The 26,667-nt window shown below is 44.1% G+C and overlaps 1 protein-coding gene across 1 annotated transcript in view; it reads left to right on the forward strand.

Annotated features, from left to right (window-relative positions):
* The window catches only part of COL4A6 (collagen type IV alpha 6 chain), a 272,612-nt gene that overhangs the window by 115,840 nt on the left and 130,105 nt on the right, over nt 1-26,667 (forward strand). The window contains exon 3 of the mRNA XM_032392826.1: nt 13,789-13,872. Within this exon, the coding sequence (XP_032248717.1) occupies nt 13,789-13,872 (84 nt within the window). The remainder of the gene's footprint in view (nt 1-13,788; nt 13,873-26,667) is intronic.

A 26,667-nucleotide genomic window follows, 5' to 3' on the forward strand; every position in this document is an offset into this window, starting at 1 on the left:
GAGAAACTCATGAAATGAGTTTCAATTTTCTGGAGGAGTTTGTGTAGGACTGGTATTATTTATTCCTTAAAACATTTGATAGAAATCACCAGGGAGACTATCTGGCTTAGGAATTTTCTTTGTGAGGAGATTTTAACTACAAAAAAATTTTTATAAATCGAGATAGGACTAGTCAGATTATCTATTTCTTCTTCAGTGAGCTTTGATAGTTTGTATATTTCAAAGGAATTACCAAAAATGTAGTTGAGTCTTTGCCACAGATGAACTTTCTGAAATCAGTTTTTCATTTCATTTTGCCTAGAAACAAAAAGAAAAGTAGATGAGTTTCAAAGCCATGAAACATAGAATCAGAGACAGAAACACTGGACTGCTCTTTTTTTTGCTTATGGGCTTTGGCTAAGGCCAAAATGTTTGAACTGGAGTTTGAACTTCACTTGTGACATATAGTGCTGTTTTTGTTTTTGTTTTTTGTTTTTTTTTTTTGCATGATTCTTTTTAAAGTCTGTTCCCACCAACCAAGTAGACTACTTGACTAGTTTCTATTTTCTGCATATGAGAAGGGATTAGGTCTGCTTCTCCTAATTTTAGAAATGCAGGCATACGTGACAAGTTGGTTTGTCTTGTTCACCCTGCAAGCAAAATTAAAATTAACTTCTGAAAGGATTTACAGCTTAAAATTGCAGCCATAAAATTAGGTAAAAGTAACATGCTGTTCTTGGCAAATGAAGACAGAGATCCTGGTCTGCTATTTACTGGGTTTTGGGGGGAGGGGGTTTCCCTCTCAGTTTCCTTCTAGTCATGAGGGATGGATTTGCTACAAGCCATTCTTTTTTCCTGGTTCAGGTCCTCCTCCCCATGTCATCTTTCCTCATCTCTGAGCAAGGCAAAACATGTTTAGCCTCATCTACGTCAGTGGGCCTTAGAGACAGAAGTTAAATATCTAGCTACATATTATCTTTATGGAAACAGCCTGTATTTGTCCCGCATTTTGTCTCCTTCTCATAGTTGCCACTGCTGGTGAACTCCACATGGACTTACCGTCCATTTTAGCTAGACGTTTGTTAGACTCCCTTCCCCTAGTACAAAATACAGAAATGGCAGTGTCCTTGATCATTGGGACTCTATAACAGATGAGTTGGTCTGTCAAGATATTTCTAACAAGATGCAGCCCCTGTCCTGGAAGGCCCAATCCTTCCTATAGCTGTAGGTTCAAATCTTAGAGAGCTTATCAACTAACTCTTCCATTCTAACTTAGGCTCCCAACTAGAAACCCTGAAGGATTTTGTTTTCAAATCCTTGGAATGATTTTCCTAAAGACATATTATAAACGCATGATAAGGCTCTGGGCCAAGCCACTAAAGCCCATGACACTGTATACCTAAAGTCTAATAGCAAGAGTAGGCTCACAAAAAGTAGAAGGACGTGCAGCCTCACCATGCATTGCACAGCTGAGGAAACAGGCTCAGCCTAACCACTCAAAATAATCTCACATATTATTATTAAAAAACTGTCATCACAATTTATCTGAAGTAGTCAAAAGGGAAAGCTATTAGAGTGGGCAATGAATACCATACAAAAATAGTGCTATTGTTGGAAAAAAGAGAAGGCAACATTTAAGAAAGGATGTGTGAATGTATCATATATGAATTATATCTCAATAAAATTGTTACAAGAAAGAAAAAGAAAGGATGTGACTAGAATTTCCAGAGAAATGGATGGAATATGAGAAGCATTCCAAGAAAATGGACCCTCTGATAAACAGACCTCTAGGAGTAGAATATTCGAGGTGCTAGGTGGGTCTGCAATGGTAGGTTGAGCCTGATTTAGAAGGGCCCTTAAAAGTTATACTTGGATTTTGAACTTTGCAACTTTTCAGGTAAGAAGGAGTCATCAAAGGTTCTTGAGAGAAGATAGAATATAACACAGCATCTAAGTTCTAGAAAGTATCTCTTTACCTTTTCCAATGATACTTTTCACTTTCTTCTTTTGATTATAGTTATCTCCTTCATTAGGTTTGAAGTTCCTCGAGTGCAATAAATGTTTTCTAAATATTTGTCTTTCTCCATAGCATCCAACATAGTGCCTTGATACACAGCAGATGTGCATTAAAGGTTGTCCTCAAATCAGTGAAGTGGATTTGGTGTAAGAAAGCCTCGGTTCTAGTCTTGTCTCTTTCTGGCCAGGCCCCCTCTACTTAATTATGTCTTAGATCCACTCACTCCTCCGCATCCAACTTCCATGACCCTTGTTCAGGCCACCATCACTGCAACAGTCTCTTAATTGGTCTCCCACCCCACTACCCACCCTCCTGTCCATTATCCTTACTGCCATTAGAACATTTTTCCTCAAATATCAATCTGATCAAGTTATTCCCTACTTAAAATTATTCAGTGACTTCTTGTTGCTCTGGGATAAAAATGAACCTCCCTAACATGGCCAATGAGATCTCACACAAGCAGGCATTTCCCTGCCTGTACATCATCATCTCATGTCACTGTCCTCTCTGCTTTCTTGTTCCAGTCACTCTGGCTTTCTTTAAGTCTCTCCTATGTGTCATGCTCTCTTTCACCACAGGGCATATGCCTATATTGTCTCCTCTTCCTGGAAGATTCTCTGCCTCACTCCTGTCCCTTGACTTAGTTTATGCCACCTCATTCTTCAGACCTCAGTTAAACTCTACTTCCTTAGATAAACCTTCGCTGATCCCACCATGGAGGCCAAGTGCCCCTGGCATATGCCCTCATGTCCTTCTGTTGGTGTCCTTTGTATCATATAGCACAATTGTAATTAAAAGATTATCATTTACTCTCCCAATGTCTGTCTCCCCTACAAGATTTTACAGCAAAGAAGCAAGTCTATTTTATTGAACGGTATACTCCCAGGGTATAATCCAGTGCCTGGCACAAAGTAAGCAGGCATTCAATAAGTCTTTGTTGAATGAAAGAATAATGTTTATGTCTTAATGACTTAAGTATTGTAAAGTTTCCTAGCACCCTGTGTTTCTCTGTCACACTTTTCACAATTATTATTCTTTAAATATTTGTATAATTGATCTGTATTCCATATGAGAATATAAGCTCCCTGATGGCAGGGACTATATTTATTTTTTAAACTGAATTATAGTTTACAAGCAATGAAAGGTACAGATTATAAACGTATACTTTCAGGTGCCTGGGTGGCTCAGTTGGTTAAACGTCCGACTCTTGATTTTGGCTCAGGTCATGATCTCAGGGTTGTGAGATTGAGCCCCACCCACATCGGGCTCCAGGCTCAGCAGGGAGTCTGCTTGAGACTCTCTTTCTCCCCCTCTGCCCCCTCCTAGCTTGTGTGTGTGTGCACGCACTCTCTCTCTCTTTCTAAAAATAAGTATCTTTAAAAAATGTTTCAAAAACGTATACTTTCATGAGTTTTGACAAATGTGTACACTCATAAACATCACCCCAAACAAAATATAGACCATGTCTGCCATCCCAGAAAGTACCCTTCTACCTCTGAGTCAACTTCACCCCCCCCCCCCCCCCCCCCCCCCCCCGCAGAGATAACCACTATAATGATTTCTGTTACCTCGGACTTGCTTTGCCTATTCTAGAGCTTTGTATAAGTGGATTCATACTAAATGTGCTCTTATGTGGGGCTTCTTGAATGTCTGTGAGATTCATCCATGCAGTTACGTGTATCACTAGTTTGTTCGGGGGCACCTGGGTAGCTCAGTGGTTAAGCGTCTGCCTTCGGCTCAGGTCATGATCCCGGAGTCCTGGGATCGAGCCCCGCATCTGGCTCCCTGCTCAGCGGGAAGCCTGCTTCTCCCTCTGCCTGCCGCTCTGCCTACTTGTGCTCTCTCTCTCTCTCTCTCTCTCTCTCTCTCTCGCTGTTAAATAAATAAATAAAGATCTTTATAAAAAAATAATTTGTTCATTTTTTAATTCTTGAATGGTGTCCCATTGTACGAATATACTACAATTTGTTTATCCATTCACCCATTGGTGGAAATTTGAGCTCTTTCCACTTTGGGGTTATTATGAATAAAGCTCTATGAACATTCCCATACAAGTCATATTCAATGTTTTTATCATCATATCCCCACCACCTAGCACAGTGCCTGGCACTCAGTAAATACTCATTGAGCAAATGAATAAATCTAATCCTCACATTGTCAGTTATAACTCTACCTTTCCTTCCTGCTTTGGATATTAGGATGCAAATGAGGAAGAGTGACCCAATTACAGAAACTCAACTACCCTCTCAATTTTCTAAAAAGTAAGTTGCAGAGTTTGTACTTTAAATATTATTACTAGCCATTCCTTTAACACACCTCACAACCAAACTTGTCACACAAGTGTGTGATGTCATATGCCACTGGTTGGATTTCCAGATTAACAAATAGGACATAGAGTTAAATTTAAATTTCAGATAAACAACAAATGGGTTTTTCCTATTATAAGTGTGTCCCAAATATTGCATGGAACATATTTATGCTAATTTGGGACACACTTATAAAAAGCGTTTCCTTGTTTTTCTGAAATTCAAATTTAACTCAATGCTGCCTGCATTTTTGTTTGCTAAATCTGGTCACCCCATGTGTGAACTGTGGGACCTCTCGTCCTTAGGCCCTTTCCAGCCTTAAAGCTTAAAGATTCCTCACCTGCTCCCAGTGACTGGCCCTAGGAAATGCTGTTTTTTCATAGCTGCTCAGTAAGTACTTACTGGCAAGGGAGAGGGAGGTATCTACTTTAAGAACATTACGGGCAACATTTTAGTTTGTCTATTTGTGTGCTAAGCATTTGCTTGGCAAATTCATTTTAAGGTCTCACTGAACAGTACATCCCTGTGGGCCCTGGTTCATTCTGGCTGGCTAGGGCTTTTCCAAGTGAAATCCAGCATGGCTGTTCTCCTCCCCACCCCGTCCCCATCAGCTGTGTTTGTGGATGTGTGCGAACACAGACAGATGTCAGATGGAAATGCCTTCCTGAACTACTCAGTAATGTCTGGTATCAGCGTCATCCTTAAAATAAAGTGTGGGTGACAAGCTCCACCTGGTAAGCAGCCAGCTCCCACAGATCACTTCCTTCTTTCCCCAGAGCCTTTCATTCATAAACTCAGAGGGAGCTGTTCTTAAAAAGCAAATGCACATTAAACATGGAACAAGACTCAGCTTGGTTTAATGTGCGTATGTGTGTAAATTTCAATGAACAGGTTTTGTTTTAAAATTGCTCAAAGTAAAGCCAGACTCTGTATTATTAGCCTGAAGTTCGGAAACCTAGACGGATGCTAAAGGGGTGTGGCTTGTTAGGGGAACGCTAGCCATGGTCATGAATGTGGCCCCAGGAATAGATCTGATTCAGCCAAAGAGGCCTCTCTGCATTTCTGGACCCTGAGACCACCCGCAACTGATAAAATGGCATCTCAGCATCTTGTATCACTTTTCCCTTTTAGAAGTTTAGCTGTGCACTGAAAAGAGAAACCCTGACTTTGAGTCTTCGCTTTGTAATTTAACTAGCAAGTGACACAGCTCTCTGAGTTTCAGGTTTGTGTGGGGCTTTTTTTCATCTGAAAAATGGACATATAAAAATTCTTCTTTTGTATGTTCCAAAAAGATTTATGAGAATCATATATGAAGGTTGTTTAGAAAGTGTAGAAATGATACAAGTAGTATTATTATAAGGCAAGTAGACCAGTGTTGATTTAGAAAATGCAAAAGAAGAAAATGGGCACCTCTCTTTTGACCCTTATCTTTCTTTTCCTGACTCCTCAATTGTAGGCTAATTCCTGGAACTAGTGGCAGTGGTTCTGATGGGAAAAAAAAAACAACAACAAACGAGACAGACAGTGAGGATACCAGAGTTCCTATCCCAGCTCTGACACTTGAACTTCCAATATGGAAGAAGTCACTGACAGCTCAGCCTCCATTTCCTCATCTTGAAAATGCAGATCAGTCGCTGAGTGGGCCCCTGTGAGGTAGGGCAGGCACAGTGCTAGATACTGGAACTATAAATAATACCAGCTAACATATGTCGAGCATACTAGATGTGCCAGGCATTTTGCTAGGGACATTATCTCTAACCTCATGAAACCTACGAAGTAAAATTTATCCCTATTTTATAGTTCACAACATCGAGGCTTAGAGGGTTGGTTTTAAATTGATTTGCCTTATGGTGAATAAATCAAAGTCTTCAATCTTAGAGGAACTTACTGTCTGGGAGGGTAGTTGAAGATATAAATAAATCATTGTAATATTGTGTATGGGTGTATGTTCCTACACATACCTGTACGTCTGAAATACCCATTTCAGACTTGTGGTAGGAAATCAAATGAGATTTGGTGTGAAAGGTGTTTTGAAGAAACCTCAAGTTACCAAAACGGAATAGTTCTGTTACGTTGTATGAAACCAGGATTGAACAACCATTTCAACCGTTTACCGAGACACTTCAAGGAGAAATTATTCTATTCCATTCTATCTCATTTTGCACTATGTAGAGTAGTAACAGTCCCTAGCCTCTCTATGGCATCACCTCTTCTTTCTTCCGAGATCCGGTCACAACTCAGAAACCCACACATTTCTTCAACTTCGCCAGAATCCATCATCCATCGATTCTGTTACCCTTTTCACTGCCTCTTACCCACTGCCTGCTTGTGCTCACTTCCCTCCTTAGGAAGCCTAGATTCCATGGTCCACCATTACAATTCCTTTGTTCTGTATACCTTTGAATCCCTTGCCTTTCTTGTCCTTTATCACTCTCACCTAACAGAACCCAACTTTGATTAAATCCATTTCTTCCGCTAATCTGCATCTATACCCACATGGCTGAACAAGGCTAAAGAAAACCTCACAGTGTTGATAACTGGTGTTCCTTTAAGTTCATGACCACTCACCTCAAGTGGGCCCTTAGAGCTGCCTTGCAGTCCTACCATGTTTCCCTGGTTCTCCTTCCTGAAATTGCTGTGGTCCAGATTGTCACATGGCTAAATCAGTTGGTATGTTCTCATCCCGCATTTTACTTGACTTATCAACAATTTAGCACGGTTTGTCACTCTTTCCCTACATTTCCTCCCTTGGTAGTATCATCTAGTCTTGTGGCTTTATATACACACCCATGGTGGCAGAGACGGTGCTCACCAGATAATCCCTGTTCTCTCCTACTTTCCATGCTCTTAGGTCATCCACCGTGTCTAGTTCTTGCAAAGGGCAATATGAACAGAACACATCAGGGGGAAATTCAGAGAAAGTTTTAGCATCTGAGGGAGTGGAGTTGCTACACAGATGCAGCTTGAAAATCCAAGTCACCTTTGGGAAAAAAAAAAAAAAAAGCCACTAAGGAGACCCACCTCTCCCTCATTGGATCGTGACATGAATAAAAAATAAACCTTAGTTGTTTTAAACCACTGATATTTGGGGTTTGTGACTATAACAGAGTCAAGTCTGTACTGACCAAAGCACTACGCGTACATTTCCAAGCTAGTCATTCTCCCTGGGACTCCAGATTCCATAGCTAGCTGACCTACAGAATCTACTAGCCATCTGACTTCTCCACTTAGATGTCTACCAGACATCTCAAAACCAGAATTCTCAAATGTATTTTTTTTTAAGATTTTATTTATTTATTTGACAGAGAGATAGAGAGAGAGCACAGATAGAGTGGCAGGCAGAGGGAGAGGGAGAAGCAGGCTCTCCGCTGAGCAGTGAGCCCGATGCGGGGCTCGATCCCAGGGCCCTGGGATCATGACCTGAGCTGAAGGCAGATGCTTAACCGACTGAGCCACTCAGGCACCCCAAATGTATTTTTTAAGATTTTATTTATTTGCGAGAGAGAGAGAGAGCACAAGCGGGGGTGGGGGGAGGAACAGAGGGAGAGGAAGAAGCAGATCCTCGCTGAGTAGGGAGCCCAACGCTGGGCTCGATCCCAGGATCCCGAGATCATGACCTGAGCCAAAGGCAGATGCTTCACTGACTGAGCCACCCAGGTGCCCTCAAAACCAGAATCCTTGACCTCCCTTTCAAAGTTGCTACTCCAACAGGAGATGTCACTCCTGGGCTCAAAACCATTTTTTTTTTTAAGATTTTATTTATTTATTTATTAGAGAGTGAGAGAGAGAGAAACAGCATGAGAGGGGAGGGGGTCAGAGGGAGAAGCAGGCTCCCTGCTGAGCCGGGAGCCCGATGTGGGACTCGATCCCAGGACTCCGGGATCATGACGTGAGCCGAAGGCAGTCGCTTAACCAACTGAGCCACCCAGGCACCCTCAAAACCATTTTTTAAAGTTTTTCTTTATAGTCCAGTTAGTGAACATACAGTGTAATATGAGTTTCAGGTGTACAATACAGTGCTCCAACACTTCCATACATCACCCTGTGCTCATCAGAACAAGTGCGCTCCTTAATCCCCATCACCTCGTTCCCCCATCCCCCCACCCACCTCCCCTCTGATAACCATCAGTTTTTTCTCTAGAGTTAAGAGTTTCCTTCTTGATTTGTCTCTCTGCCTCTCGTTTTTTCCCCTTTGCTCATTTGTTTCTAAAGGCAAAGTTCTTACAGTGGTCTCTAAAATCTTTCACGATCTAGCTCCTATTACATCTCTGACCTCATCATCATTTCTATCACTTTTACTCCATCCCAGCACTCTGGCCTCCTTGCTGCTCAGCCAAAACATCAAGCATGTTCTCTCATCTCCCGCCTTTGCTCTTGCTCTTCCCTTTGCCTGGAACACTCTTACCCCAGATTAACTACTTAGCTCACTCCCTCATTTTCTCTAGCAGGAGTCCTCAAACTTTTCTGTGCAGCAGAATCACCCAAAGTGCTTGTTAAAACACAGATTACTGGGCCCCACTCTGAAGTTTATGATTGATTAGGTCTAGGAGGGGGCAATAATTTACATTTCTAACAGGTTTCCAGAGCTAATGACACTGGCCCAAGGACCATGCTTAAAGAAACACTATTCTCTGCTCAGAAGTTACCGTATGAGGGCACCTGGGTGGCTCAGTCGGTTAAGCGTCTGCCTTCGGCTCAGGTCATGATCCCGGGGTCCTGGGATCGAGTACCGAGTTGGGCTCCTTGCTCAGCAGGGAGCTGGCTTCTCCCTCTCCCTCTGCCTGCTGCTTCCCCTGTTTGTGTTTTTTCTCTCCCTTTATCTCTCTCTCTCTAACAAATAAATAAAATCTTAAAACAAAACAAAATAAAATATTAAAAAAAAGAAATCACTGAGAGGGAAAAACTGGCACTGGGTCGTGGCGGGAGGGGGGGTTGGAATGGGTCTTCACCAAGACGATGGTGTTTGAGCTGGGTTTTGAAGAATGCATAGAAGTTTGGTTTGTGATAAATGGGAAAAGGGGGTAGGGGAGGCATTTTGGACAAGGGAACCAGCATCAGCAAATGGATAGATGTGATACTGATGATAGATAGATACTGGTGCTATTAAAAATACTACACGATCAATTATATGCAGATATCAACAAATCCAAATGGATGTCCTAACCAAGCTGAGTGGATATCAGCCGTAGACAAATTGGCATGGATATATCGTTGCATCCCACTTGACTCTCAGCTCCAGAGGGAGGCCAGGGTGTTACAGATACGCAAGAGTGTGGCATAGCTAATATCCATGTAATAATAATAACTGACACCGAGTGCTCACCATGAGCCAGGCACTGTGCTTTGCGTGCTTTATCTTTTTTTTTTTTTAAGATTTTATTTATTTATTTGACAGAGAGAGACACAGCAAGAGAGGGAACACAAGCAGGGGGAGCAGGAGAGGGAGAAGCAGGCTTCCCGCTGAGCAGAGAGCCCGATGCGGGGCTCGATCCCAGGACCCTGGGATCATGACCTGAGCTGAAGGCAGATGCTCAACGACTGAGCCACCCAGGTGCCCCCGTGCTTTATCTTATTGAATCCTCCAACCAATCCCTAGACAGCAGATATTGTTGCCATTTCCATTTGACATTTTAAGTCACTTGTCTCAGATCAATCCCAACTAGGCTGGGATTTAAGCCTCTACAGATTGACTCCAGAGCTTATATGCTTATCCAAGGTACACTGTCCCAGGTAATGGCTAGAACGTAGGTCGCCCCTCTAACACTATGGGAATACCCAGAGAAGTAAAAATAGGTTGACCTTTCCCTTATCAACATCATTGTTTGGTTGAGGAAACAAGCCTCTCAACCATGCAACCTCAAAAACATTGCAAGGACTGTCCCTCAGCGACATGTGACACTTGCCCAGTGGGTGGGCCTGCTATGTCATTTTGCTGAGCTAGAGTGCTCATGGAAGATACGGAACTTGAACTTGGCCTTGAGAGGTATGGAATAGTGGGAAGAATGTGGAATTAGGATCCGAAGTATGAGGGTTCACTCGCTAACAGTGTGATCTGGACCAAAGTTCTTTCCTTCAGGGTTCTTATCTGGAAAATGAGTGATGTGGATTAGACTACTAGTTCTTACCAGAAGTACCCTACTCCTAGGAGGTATTTTGGAAATTGTGAGGGCAGTTTTGGTTGTGAAAATGATTGGGGGGTGGCTCTTAGGTAGGAGCCAGGAATGACAGGTGTTCTGCACACTATGAAGAATTGTCTTGGGGCGCCTTGGTGACTCAGTTGTTAAGTGTCTGCCTTCGGCTCAGGTCATGGTCCCAGGGTCCTGGGATCGAGCCCCGCATCGGGCTCCCTGTTCAGAAAGAAGCCTGCTTCTCCCTCTCCCACTCCCCCTGCTTGTGTTCCCTCTCTCACTGTGTCTCTCTCTGTCAAATAAATAAATAAAATCTTTAAAAAAAAAAAAAAAGAATTGTCTTGTATCTTGCCCTACCTTTAGAAGACCTCTGGACATTCATGAAAGTGAAAACTCTTGTTTATAATTATCTGAGCCTAGAACATAGCATTACATCTCCAGATGAATTTTTCATGGTTTTGTTTTTACTGATTAAAGCTACACAATAAACAAAGGAAATATTGAACTTTTTTCCCCAGAACTTTACCGTGCATTAGTACCGTGGTAATAGCAACTGTATTCATGGTGCTTGAGTCACTGATACCACATCCCAGGGTCATTCTGCTTCAGCTGTCTGTCCCATTCATAGTGATCCTGCACTGAGCTGCTAGCCTCTGACAACTTCATCACGTCTTCTAACGAAGCGACGTATGAGCATTTACAGATTAGAATACATATTGTTTCATTATAAATGACTTCCGTTTTTGCTTTGCAATAGAGTTATGGCATAATATGTGCTATTTAAAGTACTGTTTACATCTTCATTATCACTGATTCCGACGAATTTCTTTTCAGGATAGCAAGAAAGAACAAGAAATACTTACAGTAAAAAAAAAAATGGTGCGCCGGTCTGATAGAATGAAGATCATCCTGTATTTGATGATCTCTCAGGGCCTTTCCAGTTCGAATTTTCTGTGGATGTGGGGAGGGGGTTGGGTTTGGAGAGGAAGCAGGGAGCATTCCAGGACGGGAATGACACCAGTGATGTGGCCTGGTGGAGCAGGGGTTGGAGGGTCCGCAGACAAGCCAGGAGAGGGAAGAAACTTCCTCAGAGCCTGGTCTTGTCATGTTCCCTGGAAGCCACTCCTTTCATTCCTCCCCGCCCTCACTGTAATTGAAGACTCCTGGGGGAACTGTCAGGGCCAGAATTACAGGAAATTGCCTTGTGGCCAGTGGGGCTTCTCTGGTTACTTCCCTCAGTGACTGAGGGCAGTGATGGCTTCCTGTCTGTTAGCTGGGTGTCTTTGCTTCCTTGTTCGGCCAAGTTCCCAAGAAACCTTAGCTTCTGTCCCTTCCATTTTTGCCCAGCTCCTGTGAATAGGATTTTATCCCCTGTCTTAGCCAGCTCCCTTGCTCCATACGAGTGATCTGGAAACGTTGGGTCCATGACAGACAAATTTTGTGGGACACCCAAAAGGCACTGTTTGGAAGTACGCCATACATAGCTCCAAACTGATATCCAATCAGCTCTGGCAATGCCTGCTGAGTCCTCTCCCTCGAAGGGGGTGACTTGGATCATTTAGTAACATAATTGTTTTTCTCCTTACCGATTATATATGCTCGCTGAAGATGGCTTGGAAAATACAGAAATATATGTGGAAGCAAATACAAATTACCCGTTACCCCATGAAATATAGTACTCGGCAGGAGACGAAGGTGACAGCGTAGGTGAAGGTCTGTCTCTCTGTTCTTTATGCTACGCCAGCCACCCCAACTTCTTCCCCCCACAGCGCCTCTTGATCTCACCCTCATGAATACTTGCCTGTCCTGTATGCCATAAAATGGAAGGCAAACTGGAAAGTGTACAATAACACTTTCCGTGTCAAAGGCATATAAGAGATAAAATATCTCATATCAAGAAGGTGTTTGGAATCTAAAATAGCAATATTTTGTCAGAGCTCTGCCACCACTACCTTATTACTGAGGTGTTGCGGTGATAAAGTGTTGTGGGAATGTCTACAGAGATAAAAGACCATCTGAGAAACTCACACTGCTCCCTGGGAATTAGGAAAAGACTCACAGTACAAAGAGGCAAGAATGATTAAGCATGAGGCAGGGCTCATAAATGTGCCTTTCTCTTTTGAGAAAAAAAAAAAAAGAACAGCCAACATTAAACAAAAAAAAGTTGGATGATACTAAATCTATCCCAGAGATAAAGCTCTTGTTACAGATAATAGTTAGAATTTATGTTTTGCTCCGCCCCCCCCCCCAAGGTGGATAGGGTCAGAATGGCAGTTTCCTTATTTCTGAACCCTTGCATTGAGGCTCTGGTAGACAGAGGACTTAGAAAACTCTAAGGCCAAGGGTTAAGGTCAGGGCTTTGGAGTTAGTCAGACCTGGGTTCAAATCCCAGCTCCATTCAGATGGTCATCAAAATGTTCTATGTGCCATCCGCTCTTTTCGACATTGGGGATATAACATTGGACAATATAGATAAGGTCGCTACTTACGTGGAGCTTACATTCTAGTGGGGGGGCGGGAGAGAGAATGTTTAATGTTGAAAAGAGAGCACAGTGATATGATTGGAAGGAACTGGGGGCTGCCTTAGGTTGAGTAGTCAGGAAAGGTCTCTCTGAGAGTAGACAATTGAACTAAGACCTGGTTGATGAAAAGAGGCCAGCAATAATAATAATAATAATAATAATAATAATAATAATAATAATAAACCAACATCTAGGGGAAGAGCATTCCAGGCAGAAATAACAGGAAGGGCAAAGGCCCTGAGGCATAAACAGGCTTAAGTTTTTATAGAATGAAATACCAGTGTGATTGAAGCAGAGTCAGCCTGGGAGAGAGTGAAGAGATGAGGTTAGAGAGAGTCAGTGCAGGTCAGGTCACACAGGGGCTTTGTAGAAATTCAGCCAGTAATCCGCATCATCATCCTCATCATCAAGCAGATAAGAAAAAAGGAAGTTGAACAGTCGAGGGTATACTGTACAGTACCAGGTGAGGCATTTGGGTCTGACTGACTGGGGCACAGGGGTGTTACTGTAAGGTTTGAATGATGTGTTGAAAGTAGAGCCTGAGGAGGACAATTCCAGGAGCAGAGTACAGGGTGGCCATTTTCATCTATCATCACGTTTCTAGCACTCGAAATTTCTCTCAAGTTCTCTGCTATAGCTACTGCTTTCTCCATGAACACCAAATACACAAATCCAGTGTGACTCATGACACCATCAAATGAGATGATTAAGCCACTCTAAATTTACTTGGTTAGGAGTGTAGCTAAGGGTTAGGTTCCCCGGGGCTACATCGCTTCTTTGTTCACATGGTTTACTAACTTTTCTTTCTCTCTCTCTCTCTTTTTTTTTTTAAATAGGGCGAGAAGAAGTCCTATGGAAAGCCATGTGGGGGCCAAGACTGTAGTGGTGGCTGTAAATGCTTTCCTGAGAAAGGAGCGAGAGTAAGTGGCTTCTTCCATTGCTGAAAGACACAATGTCAAAGGAGTTGCGATCCGACGTGTGCATGTGCGTGTGCGTGTGCGTGTGCGTGTTTTCTATAGAATTAAACTGCTTAGAATTTACTCTTGTGACTTCATGGAATAAGCAAAGTGATGAGGACCAGCTGGAAGGAGCTTTGCTAACCAGATGAGAGGCAGAACTAGATTGGTCAAGGTCTCTGAGGGAGCAGGAAGAGGTTTCCTCCATTGACTTAATGCCAACGTTTCCTCAAGGTTTCATCTGGAGTATTTCCAAAAGCCAATTAGGTTGTGAAGAACCAGATTATGTTTGTAGATAGGTGTACATTTTCTTTTTTTTTTTAAAGATTTTATTTATTTATTTGACAGAGACAGAGACAGCGAGAATAGGAACACAAGCAGGGGGAGCAGGAGAGGGAGAAGCAGGCTTCCTGCTGAGCAGGGAGCCCGATGTGGGGCTCGATCCCAGGACCCTGGGATCATGACCTGAGCCGAAGGCAGCCGCTTAACAACTGAGCCACCCAGGCGCCCTAGATGTACATTTTCATAGCTCATTTTTAGCCACTTGGTCCTTCCCTCTGGGGAACAAGTGGTCCAGTGGTTATCCACACACCAGGGATGTGAGCACTGCTTGAGCTCTCTCTCTCTCTCTCTCTCTGACAAATAAATAAATAAAAACCTTTAAAAAAAAAAAAAGAGTTTCCAGGGTAGCCTTAAAGTCCAAAAATCCGGGTGACTGCCCATAAAGAATGATTTGTAGATATTATATTAGAAGCTAGGATTTATTTAAAAACATTCTGGGATATATTCAGTGTCTTGGTCCTTATTGGCAAATTGCAGGGAGTACAGTGAGTCAGCAGAGTGTTTCCATCAGCCCTTGTGTATGCATATGGGAAGCATTGCCCCAGATGATTTGTACCCCTGACTCTCAGAGCATAAACCGACATCTTTAGTGTAACTCAGGAAAAAAGCATTCGAGGGGGTTCATTTTTACAAAATGAAATATAATCTATGTCCCCGGGATTTATAGCCATCCTGTAGAATTCAGATCTTCTGACTTGCAGCATTGTGTCTGCACTCTGATCACATTAAAAAATGCCTAAGAGCTTACACTGTCAAAGGGAGGGAGCATAAATAGGTCAACCAGACCCTCAAAAACATGGCCAAACAGGGAACAGAGCGGTCACTCCACCTTCTCTTTCATTATCTTCCATTTGGAGTAAAGTGAAATATCAAACTATGCCAGAATTTGAAGGAAGAGAAAAAACCATCTCCTCATCAAAAGGGACCAGACCCATTATACATTAAAGGGACTTAGAGAATCCTAAAATATCAGAAAAAGACAGTATCTTAGTGAGCTTCTTATCTTATCCACCGATTGTATAGAGAAAGCAGACTCTGAGAAGGAAAATGACTTCCCGGGGTCACACAGCAAATTGATGACAGATTCAGACTATTACCTGGATCCTTTGATTTCTTGCCTATTTACTTTTACCCACTGTTGCCTCCCGGAGAAGTCATGTTCACTGTAGCCACCGAGGCCCATGCCTCTGCCTCTGATCTTCAACCAGGAAACACTTTAGAAAAAAGATGGTTCTATAATAAATATATGAATACATTCTTAAACAACATACAAGCAATAGAAGCGAAGCAGAAGTCTCCTCTGAGACTCCAGTCCCCCTGTTGTCTTTCTGGTCTTTTCCTGTACATAATCAGAGATGTAGAAATATGAACAAAAATAGTTTCATTTTCTGGGTTTTTTTTTTTCCAAACTACAATCATAAGTATATATTCTGTGCCTTGTTTTGTTTTGGGGTGTTTTTTTTTTTAGCCATTTAATATGTCCTTAAGATCTTTTTCTCTCCCCCATTGTTTAATCCAGCCATTCATTCCCCTTTTGATGAACACTTAGGTTGTTTCCAAATGTTTCCTGTTTTAAAAAGTGGCAGTGCCCCAGTGGAAATCCACAAACAGATCTTCTTGTACTTATAGGATCAGAATTTCCAGATACAAGGTAATAAAGAGTTTTAGCTCTCAAAGCTAGTGCTCACTTACCCCACAAAATACTCCAATTTACACTCCCATCAGCACTGTACAGGAGTGCCCACGTGTCTACGCCCTTGTCCACATTTGATATTTTTGCTAATATGGGTGAAAATCCTCCCGATTCCCAGACTGCATGTGAGTTTAGGTGTCTTTTGCCATATTCATGGAACATGTGTATTTCTTCTGTGAATTTCCTGGACATGTCCTCTGCCCACTTTCATAATGAATGATTCTGACTGACTTACCTTTCCTCTGCAAAGATATCATAAATAAAAAATGGCCCAAGTAGAAGCGGATGAGATTTGCAGTTTGCCGCCAAAGGGCATTTCCTGGCAGATTGTAGAGGACAGGAGGCAAGTCGGTCAGACCCCGCCACCAGGGAACTGAGAAGCACATCTGGGCTGTTGGTTGGGGGTGCAGAGCCTTTAAAAGTAGAAAATCTTATTATATATCTGAACAGAAGTTAGTCCCACATTAGACAAACATGCCAAAGATGACCGCATTGTTTAACCTCTGGCTGAGAGTTTGATCTTTGAAGATGGAAGGCAGTGGATTTCCTCAGTAAGGAGCTTTCATTTGGCTTCCAAGCATCTGGAGCCCTCGTCTGTCTTCTCCTTCGAAAACATGAGCGGCTGAAGGGCTGCGGGACTGGGGAAAATAGAATATCACCGCACTGATTTTTTTTCTCAATATTTAAAAGGTTCAGAGCCCGCCCAGTTAAACATGGTCCTAGAGTTTGTGAAGTCTGTAGTTGCTGGGAACGTTTGTCCAGGTTGCTGAAGCAGACCCAGCTGTAATTCATGAGTCAAGACCAGGGATGTCCTATTTCCCAGATAGATCAGGAGGCCAGTGCGCGTGAGGCAGACCCTGTGAGCACGGATGCTTGAAGCTACCCGGGCCACCAGGTCCCTTTGCGTCATTCTCTCTACCCCCCTGCCTTCCCAGGGCCAAGCAGGATTGTTTAAACTGGCTCCAGCACTGTTGACCCTGCAGGACAGCCCCTCAGTACCCCTTTTGTGCAGATGTCAGAAAGATTTGAGACTGTTTTCCTTAGCTGAGCAGCGGGCCCCATTTGGATTTCAAGCTGTTCCCTTCGAGCTCTGCGAGCTGGGGGGAATGGAACGTCGGGGTCACCCCTGAGATATGCCGCAGCCCTTGGCAGGCCTGCCTCCTGCCTTGGGGAAACATCAAGTACATAGCTTGCTGGGCAGTGTGTACTTTTCCTTTGCCAAAGGCCTCTTGAACTGACTAGGACATTTACACAACACCTAACACTCCTGCACAACGGCAAACCAACCCCCTTCTGGCTTATGTGCTCTCGAACTGCTTTCTCGAGGGTTTGCCCTGCCTGGTAAAAAGCCTTTGCCTAGGGGCGCCTAGGTGGCTCAGATGGTTGAGTGTCTGCCTTCGGCTCAGGTCATGATCTCCAGGTGCTGGAATCGAGCCCCGCGTCAAGCTTCCAGCTCTGCGGGGAGTCTGCTTCTCCCTCTGCCTCTCCCCCTGCTTGTGCTCTCTCTGTCTTTCAAATGAATAAATAAAAAAATCTAAAAAAAAAAAAAGCCTTTGCCTAACATTGGTGTACTGCTTTGGTACTTTCCCAAAGCATCTTCTCGCAGGGTCCGTATTATCTCTAGGCCACAAGTGTCTTGGCCAAGCTCACTAGCCTGTCAATGGTGAAACTTACTTAGCCTCCTTCAGGAGAATGTCAACTTTAAAAGAGAGCATACCTGCTAATGTTAAAGAAAGGGTTTCTTTTTTTCCCCCTGGACATTGAAATTTGGACTTAACGATTTGACTTTCAGTTTTCTTTCTGGGCAGGGGGTGGGGGGATGTTTTATTAACTCGGAGAACCATTCTTTAGAGTTTTTCTCTTCCCTAGTATATTTTTTTGGTGGGGGTGCATTAGATTGAACAAAAAATATCCATTTTCCATCTCCACCTCTTCCCATTTTTTTCCTACTGGATTTGCAAGTTGTCTCTGCATTGTACTGCATCGGTGTGTGCTTGAGTTGGGAGCTGGTGGGACTGTGTGTTTTGTTCCGATCCTCCTGTATTCCTTAATACGATTTCAGACTTTCCCCTGTTTTTGCGGTGTTCCGGCTGGCATTTATATACAGCATGGTGAGCTCCAAATTATGCATGCCACCTAAAGGAGCATTGTCACAGATAATCCCAAACCTTGGGGAATATTGGGATGCCCCCCCCCTTCCCATAAAGGCTGTTTGTCCCTGTTTTAGCGCTGTGTCCTAGCTAGAGAGTTTCACGTGAAACACCCCGTGTCTTTTATCTCCTCATCTGCAGCCTGCTTCCTGCTTCTTCTCTGTGAGAAACTGTGTGTTTCCCATGAATTCCAGGCCCAGATGCATTGACCACTAGTTTTGTTTTTTGGGTTTGGTTTGGTTTGGTTTAGTTTTGTTTGACTCTCCTCCTGCAAATAGCTGGCGTTCCCCATGTCAGCGGACTGGTGCCATAGCTACCCAGAGGCCTTTCCATTGGCTCCTGATTTGGGCAATTTTGGTGGACATCTTTCCCTTCTCCCTGTGTGCCCACCCCCCACGCCCCTACCCTGACCGACCACTACCACGCACACCAGTGTCCTTATCCTCTACCACTCCCAAGGCAAAGCTTATGTTGCTCGTGAGCTCCTTGGGTGGCCGGGCCTTGCTCCAGCCGCCTGTACTGAAGCCGCTTGCCTTCATTGCCCACCCACTCCTCGGCCCTCCGCGGGCTGGCCTTGCTGCGAACACGGGGCCCCAGTAACCTGCTGATCCAAATGGACATTTTTCAGTCTTTATCTCCTGTCGCCTCACTGCTGCACGAGACACCTTCCTGAAACACTCTGTTCCCTTGGATTTCATGATGTTCTTCTCTCCTCGTGTTTTTCCTACTCTGATTGGGACTCCCCAGGGTTTTGTCCTCATCCTACTTCTCTGCTCATAAGAGGCCTCTCTTAGGGTGGTTTCAGAGATGCCAGGGATTTCCACTGCCTCCCATACAATGATAAATATTAAATCTCTACCTTTAGCTCAGACCTTTCTCCTTAGTTTCAGGTCAGCATAGTCAATTTCTTTTATTATTATTATTATTTTTTTAAAGATTGTATTTATTTATTTGACAGGGAGAGAGAAAGAGAGAAAACAAGTAGGCAGAGGGAGAGAGAGAAGCAGACTCCCCGCGGAGCAGGGAGCCCGATGCAGGGCTCGATCCCAGGACCCTGGGATCATGACCTGAGCCGAAGGCAGATGCTTAACCGACTGAGCCACCCAGGCGTCCCTGGCGTGGTCAATTTCTTATTGGCTATCTCTGCTTGGAATTTTACTGGCACCACAACCATGTCTCATACAGAATTCCGCTATCACCTCCCACCAGACATGCCCCTTCCTAAGTCTTAGCTGTCTTCTCTATCTCAGCAAATGGCACCACCACGCACTTTATTGCTCAAACCAGAAACTTTTCTCCACCGCCACCTCCAGTTCATCATCACATCCTGTCCATTTATCTTCCGAAACAAAGCCCAAATCCATCCACCCGTCTCCATACTTATTTGTCCAGTCCAGGCCCGTATATTGTCTTGCCTGAATTACGTTACGAGCCCCCAGACTGGTCCTCCAACCACCAGACTCACTCTCTCCCAGCTGTTCGCCACTCTGCTGTCATAATCTTTCCAGAACATAAATATGATCCTGAAACTCTTGCTCAAAATCCTTCAGTGGCTCCCGGTAGATCTCACAGTAAAATCTTAGCTCTAGTAGGAGGCTTAGGAAGTCCTCTGTGGCCGGGTGCTTGACTGCCTCTCCCACATCAGCTCTCACCACCAGGAGCTTCCTCCTTCAGAAAGCACAACCAAACCAGACTCATGAACTGAACCCTTTACAGTTCACAGAATCTGCTATGTTATTTAGCAGGGCTCTGGGTTTTATACATGCTACTCCATTTCCATGTACTCTCCTTCCACTGGGTCCACCCTCTCTCTGCTGGCTTGCTTCTGTTTACCCATCCTTTAAAATCGAACGCAGGCTTCACCTCCATGTGGAGCCTCCCGCGATCTGCAAGGCTGAGGTTATCTCCTTTCTCGCTATTCCTCTCGTGCTGAACCATAGCAAGCTATTGACTTGTCTGTTCTCCACTAGCTTAGGAACTCCTAAAGGGTAGAGGCTGGGTCTTTTTAGATTCTGCGGGGGTAGTAGACACTACAAACTGTTTCGTGAAGGACTGACCAACTGACCTACCAGCTGGGATGGGAAGGGGTCCAGCCGTACTCTCCACATCCTGGATTAGCTGTGAGGTTGCTGTGAAGCAGATGAGAGTCCACTGTCTCGGGGGAATCCCTTCTGCTAAAAGTAGGCAAGGAGCTGGGGCAGTCATTTCCATATTGTTTCTAGATCCTGTTACCTGTAAGCCGACCCCCCCTGCACCCCACTCTTTCCCACACTCTGGTTCCTATAGCTTGCTTTGGAGTTTTGTTCTACCTAACCCCTCTGAGCGTTGGGTGCTGCCCTCTTCTTTTGAGTGGTCGCTTCTTACTCTGTGCCTGCCAAGGCAAGGGACTTGGCAGAATGCTTTTATTTTGCTACCAGCAATGAGTCCTTCCTCCAAGGTGAGGCTATTCTTGAATAATTGTGAGTCAAAGGTAATCACGGGCTTTCTTTTTTGACATTGATTGCGCTCTCCTCTCCACCGAGCCTCTTAGCTTTCTGCAGAGTTGATAGTCTTTGAGTTTCCCTTGTTCTTCTCGCCTCATGGGAGGAGAGGAACAGCCTTTGTGCAGGGACGTAGCCATCGGGTGGCAGTAGGGGTGGGAGGTAAAAAAAAAAAAAAAAATTGGAAGTCTCTGTGTATTTCAATATACTGTAGTTATTTAGGTGCAGGATAATTGACGATAAGGTTAAAATGTAGTGTCTCTGCACCAAATCAAGGTGCACTCATAGCCTGGCAGATGTTTGTGGTTATCTTAATCCCTTCTTTGATCATTCTGGGGCAGTATGGGGTTTATGGAATATATTATCCATACTAGTGAGGGACCTTCTGTTAGAAAGGAGCCAAGGAGCCGGAGGAGGCGATAATACACAGTCGTGGAGTCAAGAGCCCCGCTTTAGATATCCAGAGACCCCAGTGCCAGGCCAGAGCTTTGCTAACTGGGTGACTTGGGCTGATGCTTCCCCCCTCAGGGTCTCAGTTTACCTCTAAGTAAAATGAGGGGTTTGGGCTGGGTAATCTCAAAGAGGCCACTGGCTCCGATCATCTAAGTCAGACACCGTTACGTTACTGCACTGTGACAGTCCCTTGCCCCCAGGGTGTCTTATCGTGCTTTCTAGTGTTGCAGGGAGATATGGAAGGCGAAGTCTGACAGTGCCCTACCCTTTGGAGTGGTGTCTTGGCAGCTGCCTCTGATGTAAATCAATTGCTGGGGCCTTTTACTGCCGATGCTGGAAGCTTCTCACCGCTGAAGCTGCACTCTTGCGGGAACGTGCGGCCCTCCCCCCCTCCTTGGTCATCTGACTGGTGTGATTTGAAGAGAACCACAGGGATGTCTCCTCACCACCCATGCTCCCCAAATATCTTCCCTGCCTTGCCTGGGAATTCTTTCTTCCCACAGTTCTGGCTTCATGGACTCACTCTTTAGCTTAAGCATTGCTTGATCCTTGCACTGCTTGAATACATTACGTATGCCATTCTGATGAAAGGAAGCAGGGTCCCCTCTGCATCCCTGGGGAGGAGTTGTGAGCACGGATCTCTAGAGACCACTTGGTTTTTCTTGGACTGGCCCGCTGAACCATATGTCAGAGACATTGGCTGTCAAGACATGGGCGAGCATCCTGCATGGCAGTGTGCGACGTATTGTCTCCTCGTAGAGTCTGCCATCATCTTCCCTTGCCAGCTGGTTACCCTTTTCCTAACTTCCTCCTTTGGCCATCCAGGCTTCCCTTCCTCTTGCTCCGGCATCTCTAGCTCTCCATCCCTCCTTCCCGTTGTCCCCACCATGGCGTCCTCACCCACTTCCTCCCCTCTGCTTTCAGGTGCCTAGGATCACTTCCTGTGTCACTACTCCACTTTTGGCCATCCATCAAAAGGCATGTCCTCATGCAGGATATTAAAACTTAGGATTTGTTGGGGCGCCTGGGTGGCTCAGTCATTAAGCATCTGCCTTCGGCTCAGGTCATGATCCCAGGGTCCTGGGATCGAGTCCCACATCAGGCTCCTTGCTCAGCGGGGAGTCTGCTTCTCTCTGCTGCTCCCCCTGCTTGTGCTCTCTCTCTCTCTCTCTCTCTCTCTCTCTGTGTCAAATAAATAAATAAAATCTTTAAAAAGAAAACTTAGGATTTGTTTAAAAACATTATGGGATAGGACGCCTGGGTGGCTCAGTCAGTCAAGTGTCTGCCTTCAGCTCAGGTCATGATTCCAGAGTCCTGGGATCGAGTCCCACGTCGGGCTCCCTGCTCAGTGGGGAGTCTGCTTCCTTGCCCTTCCCCTGGCTTGTGCTCTCTCTCTCTCTCTCTCTCTCTCTCTCAAATAAATAAATAAAATCTTTAAAAAATCATTATGAGATATAGTCAGTGTCTTGGTCCTTCTTGGCAAATGGCAGTGAGCACAGTGCCCTGGCAGAATATTTCCATCAGCCTACAGCAGCAGGATGTCAGAAAGAGCTGCTGTGATGGACTCTATAGAAGCGTACCCACTTACCCAGAGATTCTCACCCTCAGAGCCTGGATCAGTGGGCTCCAAAATTGGGGGAAGGACGGAGTGCCATGTACACAAGTCAGTCCATTGACAGTTTAAAAGAAAATACTACAACTCCCCATTTAAATTGAGAATGTCTAGAAAGCAATTAAGATTTGGATTGAATTATTTAATTCCTGTAAAGTGCTTACAACAGTGTGCGGTACACTGGGACCATGTGAGTGTTAGCCATTCTTACTGCTATTATGAAGCCGGTCGAATATGTGGTGCATATACTGTCCTGGGCTCCCTCATCCGGTGCGTCTGTCTTCGGCTTTCCCGTTGCATATGCCCCATAAGGTATTCTGAGGGAAGAGCGGGAGCCCACAAGACAGGAGGGGTGATGCTGGGGCCCTCACATTTTTTTCCCCTGGACCTATACCAGAGATGTTGCTATTTCCTTGGGCCCAGTTAAGTGGATTTATGGATTATATTCTCTAGCTACATTAACCCTTACAAAATGGGTAAGTGGCTTAAGAAAATTCCTGCAAATAAACCATGTCTTAAAGATAAAACTAACAACATGAGCATGTGAAAATGACAGGGCTCACACTTCTCCTACTCTTAGACTAAGTTTTTCCATCAGCCTTATTATAAGGTAAAAACCACGACAATCTAATTATACCCGGCCAGAAGGTGGCAAAAAAAGTAATGCAGGAATAATCAAGAAGACTATATAAAATATGGATTTACACCCATTCTCAATAATGAAAAATCTTGTCCTAAGTGTATGTCGTAAGTGTATATTGTGCTTTGAAATGTTAGCTAATAATATAATGAGGCCATCACGACAGGACATTTGACATGAGATCTGTTTCATCTTTTTACATGTTCTGTATCTTATGTGTTTCATTATATATATGTGGAGTAGGACATGTATATAATTTAAATAATTATTAATAATATATCATATTGTGTGTATTATATACGTAAAGAGAGAAAGAGAGACAGACGGAAAGAGAGGAAGCATGCTCAAATTTTTTTTCACTGAAAAAGGTAGGCAATCAGAAATATTGGGAGCCACTGACCCAGACCATACTTAGAATAAATGGGGACCCACAAACAGAGGCAAAAGAACTTTGAATAAAAGAAAAATAACTGCCTTGAAATCTTTTGCTCTTTCCCTATAGAATGGCCACGCCATCAACTTTAGAGCTTCACCTTGGCAATTTTACATAAAATAAAGCAATGAGAATCTCAGGAGTTGGGAGAAGTGAGATAGTAAAGAAATGTAAAAATCATAAAATTTCAAGCCGAGAAGGTTGGATCCAAGCCCCAAGTGGCATATTATAGTTTATAAAAGGCTTTCCTAGCATGCCTCTGAAAGCTCTTACCCTCACTTTAAATAGGAAGACTTTTAGAAGAAACAGCTTCAGAGAGGTTAAGAGACTTTCCCAAGGTCCCTTGTAAGTGGCATCGCTGAGATTTGAAACAAGTATTCCACCCCCCTGCCCAGTGTTCTTTCCTCTCTGCCAAATAGCCTCTTCATCCCATGACCATAACCAGATGAGCTCACTTGGGTTGGATTGTTGTGAAGAGAGGGGCACTTGTGGTGGAGAAAATCTGCTAAGACGTAGACCAGACACCAGTAAATTCAGTCCTTCCCCTGCCTCAGTGAGAAGTAACTCCTGCCTGCATGTATAGCATCTGTTTACATCCTTGTCTGGGTTTTAAAATGTTTTCCTCATACTCCTGTCTTTTAAAAACTGAAGAGGGGATGCCTGGGTGGCTTAGTCAGTTAAGCGGTTAAGCTTCGGTTCCGGTCACAATCCCGGAGTCCTGGGATCGAGCCCCACATCAGTCTCCTTGCTCAGCAGGGAGCCTGCTTCTCCCTCTTCCTCTGCCCCTCCCTCCTGCTTGTGCGCTCTCTCTCTCTGACAAATAAATAAATTAAATCTTAAAAAAAATTTTAAAATAAAAACTAAAGTAAAATGCACACACCAGGAAAGCCTGGGTTGTGTCTGTGACTACAGGTTTTGTGGAGTCATGTCAGTTGTTAGAGTTCTGGTGCAGGGCCGTCCCTCTGTGTAGGCCACTCATTGTATGGCAGTTCACTGCAATGGAATTGGAAATGGGTGTCGATGAAAGTCCCAAGTGTATGTCAGGGAAGTCATTTGGTGTCTATTCTGAGAAGACTTGCATTAATGGAAATCTTCCAAGACTGTTTAAGAAAATTAATTGCATGGCATCTCTCTTAAGCTATAGTAGAAGTCGATGGGGAACAAATGTGCATTGCTTTGCAGAAATTTGCTTCACTGTCATCTCTTCAAAAGAGCTTTTATTTTAAGAAATGGGGCACATGACCATTTATTTAATGGCCACCTTTATTTATAGAGGTAGAGGTCCCAGACTATGTTCTGTATTTTGTTTTTCTCATTGTGTTGTGTGAGGTTCGAGCCCATTAGACATGATTTAAGAAAGCACTCTGGGGGCTAAATATTGGTGCAGGCACTGTGGGGAATGCAAACATATTACAAGGACCAGACCTCTATTTAGGGAGACTACACACACACACACGCGCGCACGCGCGCACGCACGCACACACACACACACACTACAAGGCACTGTATCTGATTGAAAGTCTGGAAGGCAGAGCACAGGTCCTCAAAAGGAGATATTAGTATGGACTAGAGTGATTAAACAAAGTATTTTTTTAATATTATGACAAAAAAAGTTTCTTTAGGAGCATGAACTTGGTGGGGGTCGTGCAGGGTGGATTGGAGTAGAGAGACATGAGAGGCAGGTAGAATGCTCCCTATTTTTTAGAGGTTAAGTGGCATATCCCAGCTCCCCTAGCACCATAGACTGGAAAGTGTGCATCATTTTCTGCTGCTCAGATCCTATGTTTCTTTCAATGATTCTCTCCAGCCTTGAACACACAGCACAGACACACATCCACATTCACCTAAAACAGTGATTGGATAACGAGGGCTTCATTTTAGATGAATGTATCACCTTTTTATTTATTTTTTAATGAGCTGGAAGACGGGGCTAGCTCCTTTTCCCCTTCACATTCCTCTAACTCCTTGGAAATGAGTATCTCCACTTGTTAGTCCCTACTGATCCCAAAGGAGGAAAATTCATCCCCAAACCAAGTAGAGTCCGCAGCACAGAGGTGACCCTTGTCTTGATTACAGGGGAGACTGTGTGATGCTTTTCTCCACTGGATGCTAAGAGCTCCTGTCATCAGTGCAGGGCCCAGTGAGAAAGGCCAACTCAGTGGGTTCTGAAAGAGCTTCTGTTTCCTACTTGACACATTTTGTTACAGGAGTTATGAGCGAAAGGTAGGGCTTGGGAATCACGAAAGAAGGAAGCCATTGTTTCCCTTAAGACAAATTTGGAAGCGTGGTCAGTGGAGATATCTACGGCATTGTGTCCTTACGCTGAATTACCAGCTGTGACCATAGCAGGCTCATTCCGCGGACTTGACTGAGCGCCTGGCTTTGCTATGACAGCTTTTACACTTTTTAATCCTGTTTTACAAGCTTAGTTTTAGTCTTTAATTTTTGAAAACCCAAAGGAAAAAAAAAATGCTCATTCCTTTGGACCCCAGGGAAATTAATGTATATGTTTAGTTACTGTCCATACCAAAGAAACCCTGATCTCTGTCCCCATGCATGTCTTTGCTAGTTCAAGTAATTGTAGTGACTTGGCATTCCACTGTTTTAGTTGGGTTCCCTCTTGGAGCTGACACCAGTCACTGATTGCTGCCCCCTTCACGTGTTGCTGGGGAAATGCCAGTAAAGCTATGAGCAAAGGAGGGAGCTGGGGAGAAACATGCTATGGGGCCCAGAATGGAATGAGGGGTAACCAGGGTTCAGGAGCCAGGTTTCCCCATAGAGAGACAAAAAGAAAGCAAACAAAAGGAAGAGACAGGTTTAAACAGGCTCCCCAGACGGGGCCCCTTTGCTGTAAGAACAGAGCCTTAAACTTCACAAAGCTCAGGGAGGGAAGGAAGCCAGGGGTTAAACATAGCCTTTGCAATTCAGTTGAAGAATTATTAACTGAGTCTACACA

The sequence above is a fragment of the Phoca vitulina genome, unplaced genomic scaffold (genome assembly GCF_004348235.1).
Source record: "Phoca vitulina isolate PV1807 unplaced genomic scaffold, GSC_HSeal_1.0 scaffold69, whole genome shotgun sequence".
NCBI classification, from domain to species: domain Eukaryota; kingdom Metazoa; phylum Chordata; class Mammalia; order Carnivora; family Phocidae; genus Phoca; species Phoca vitulina.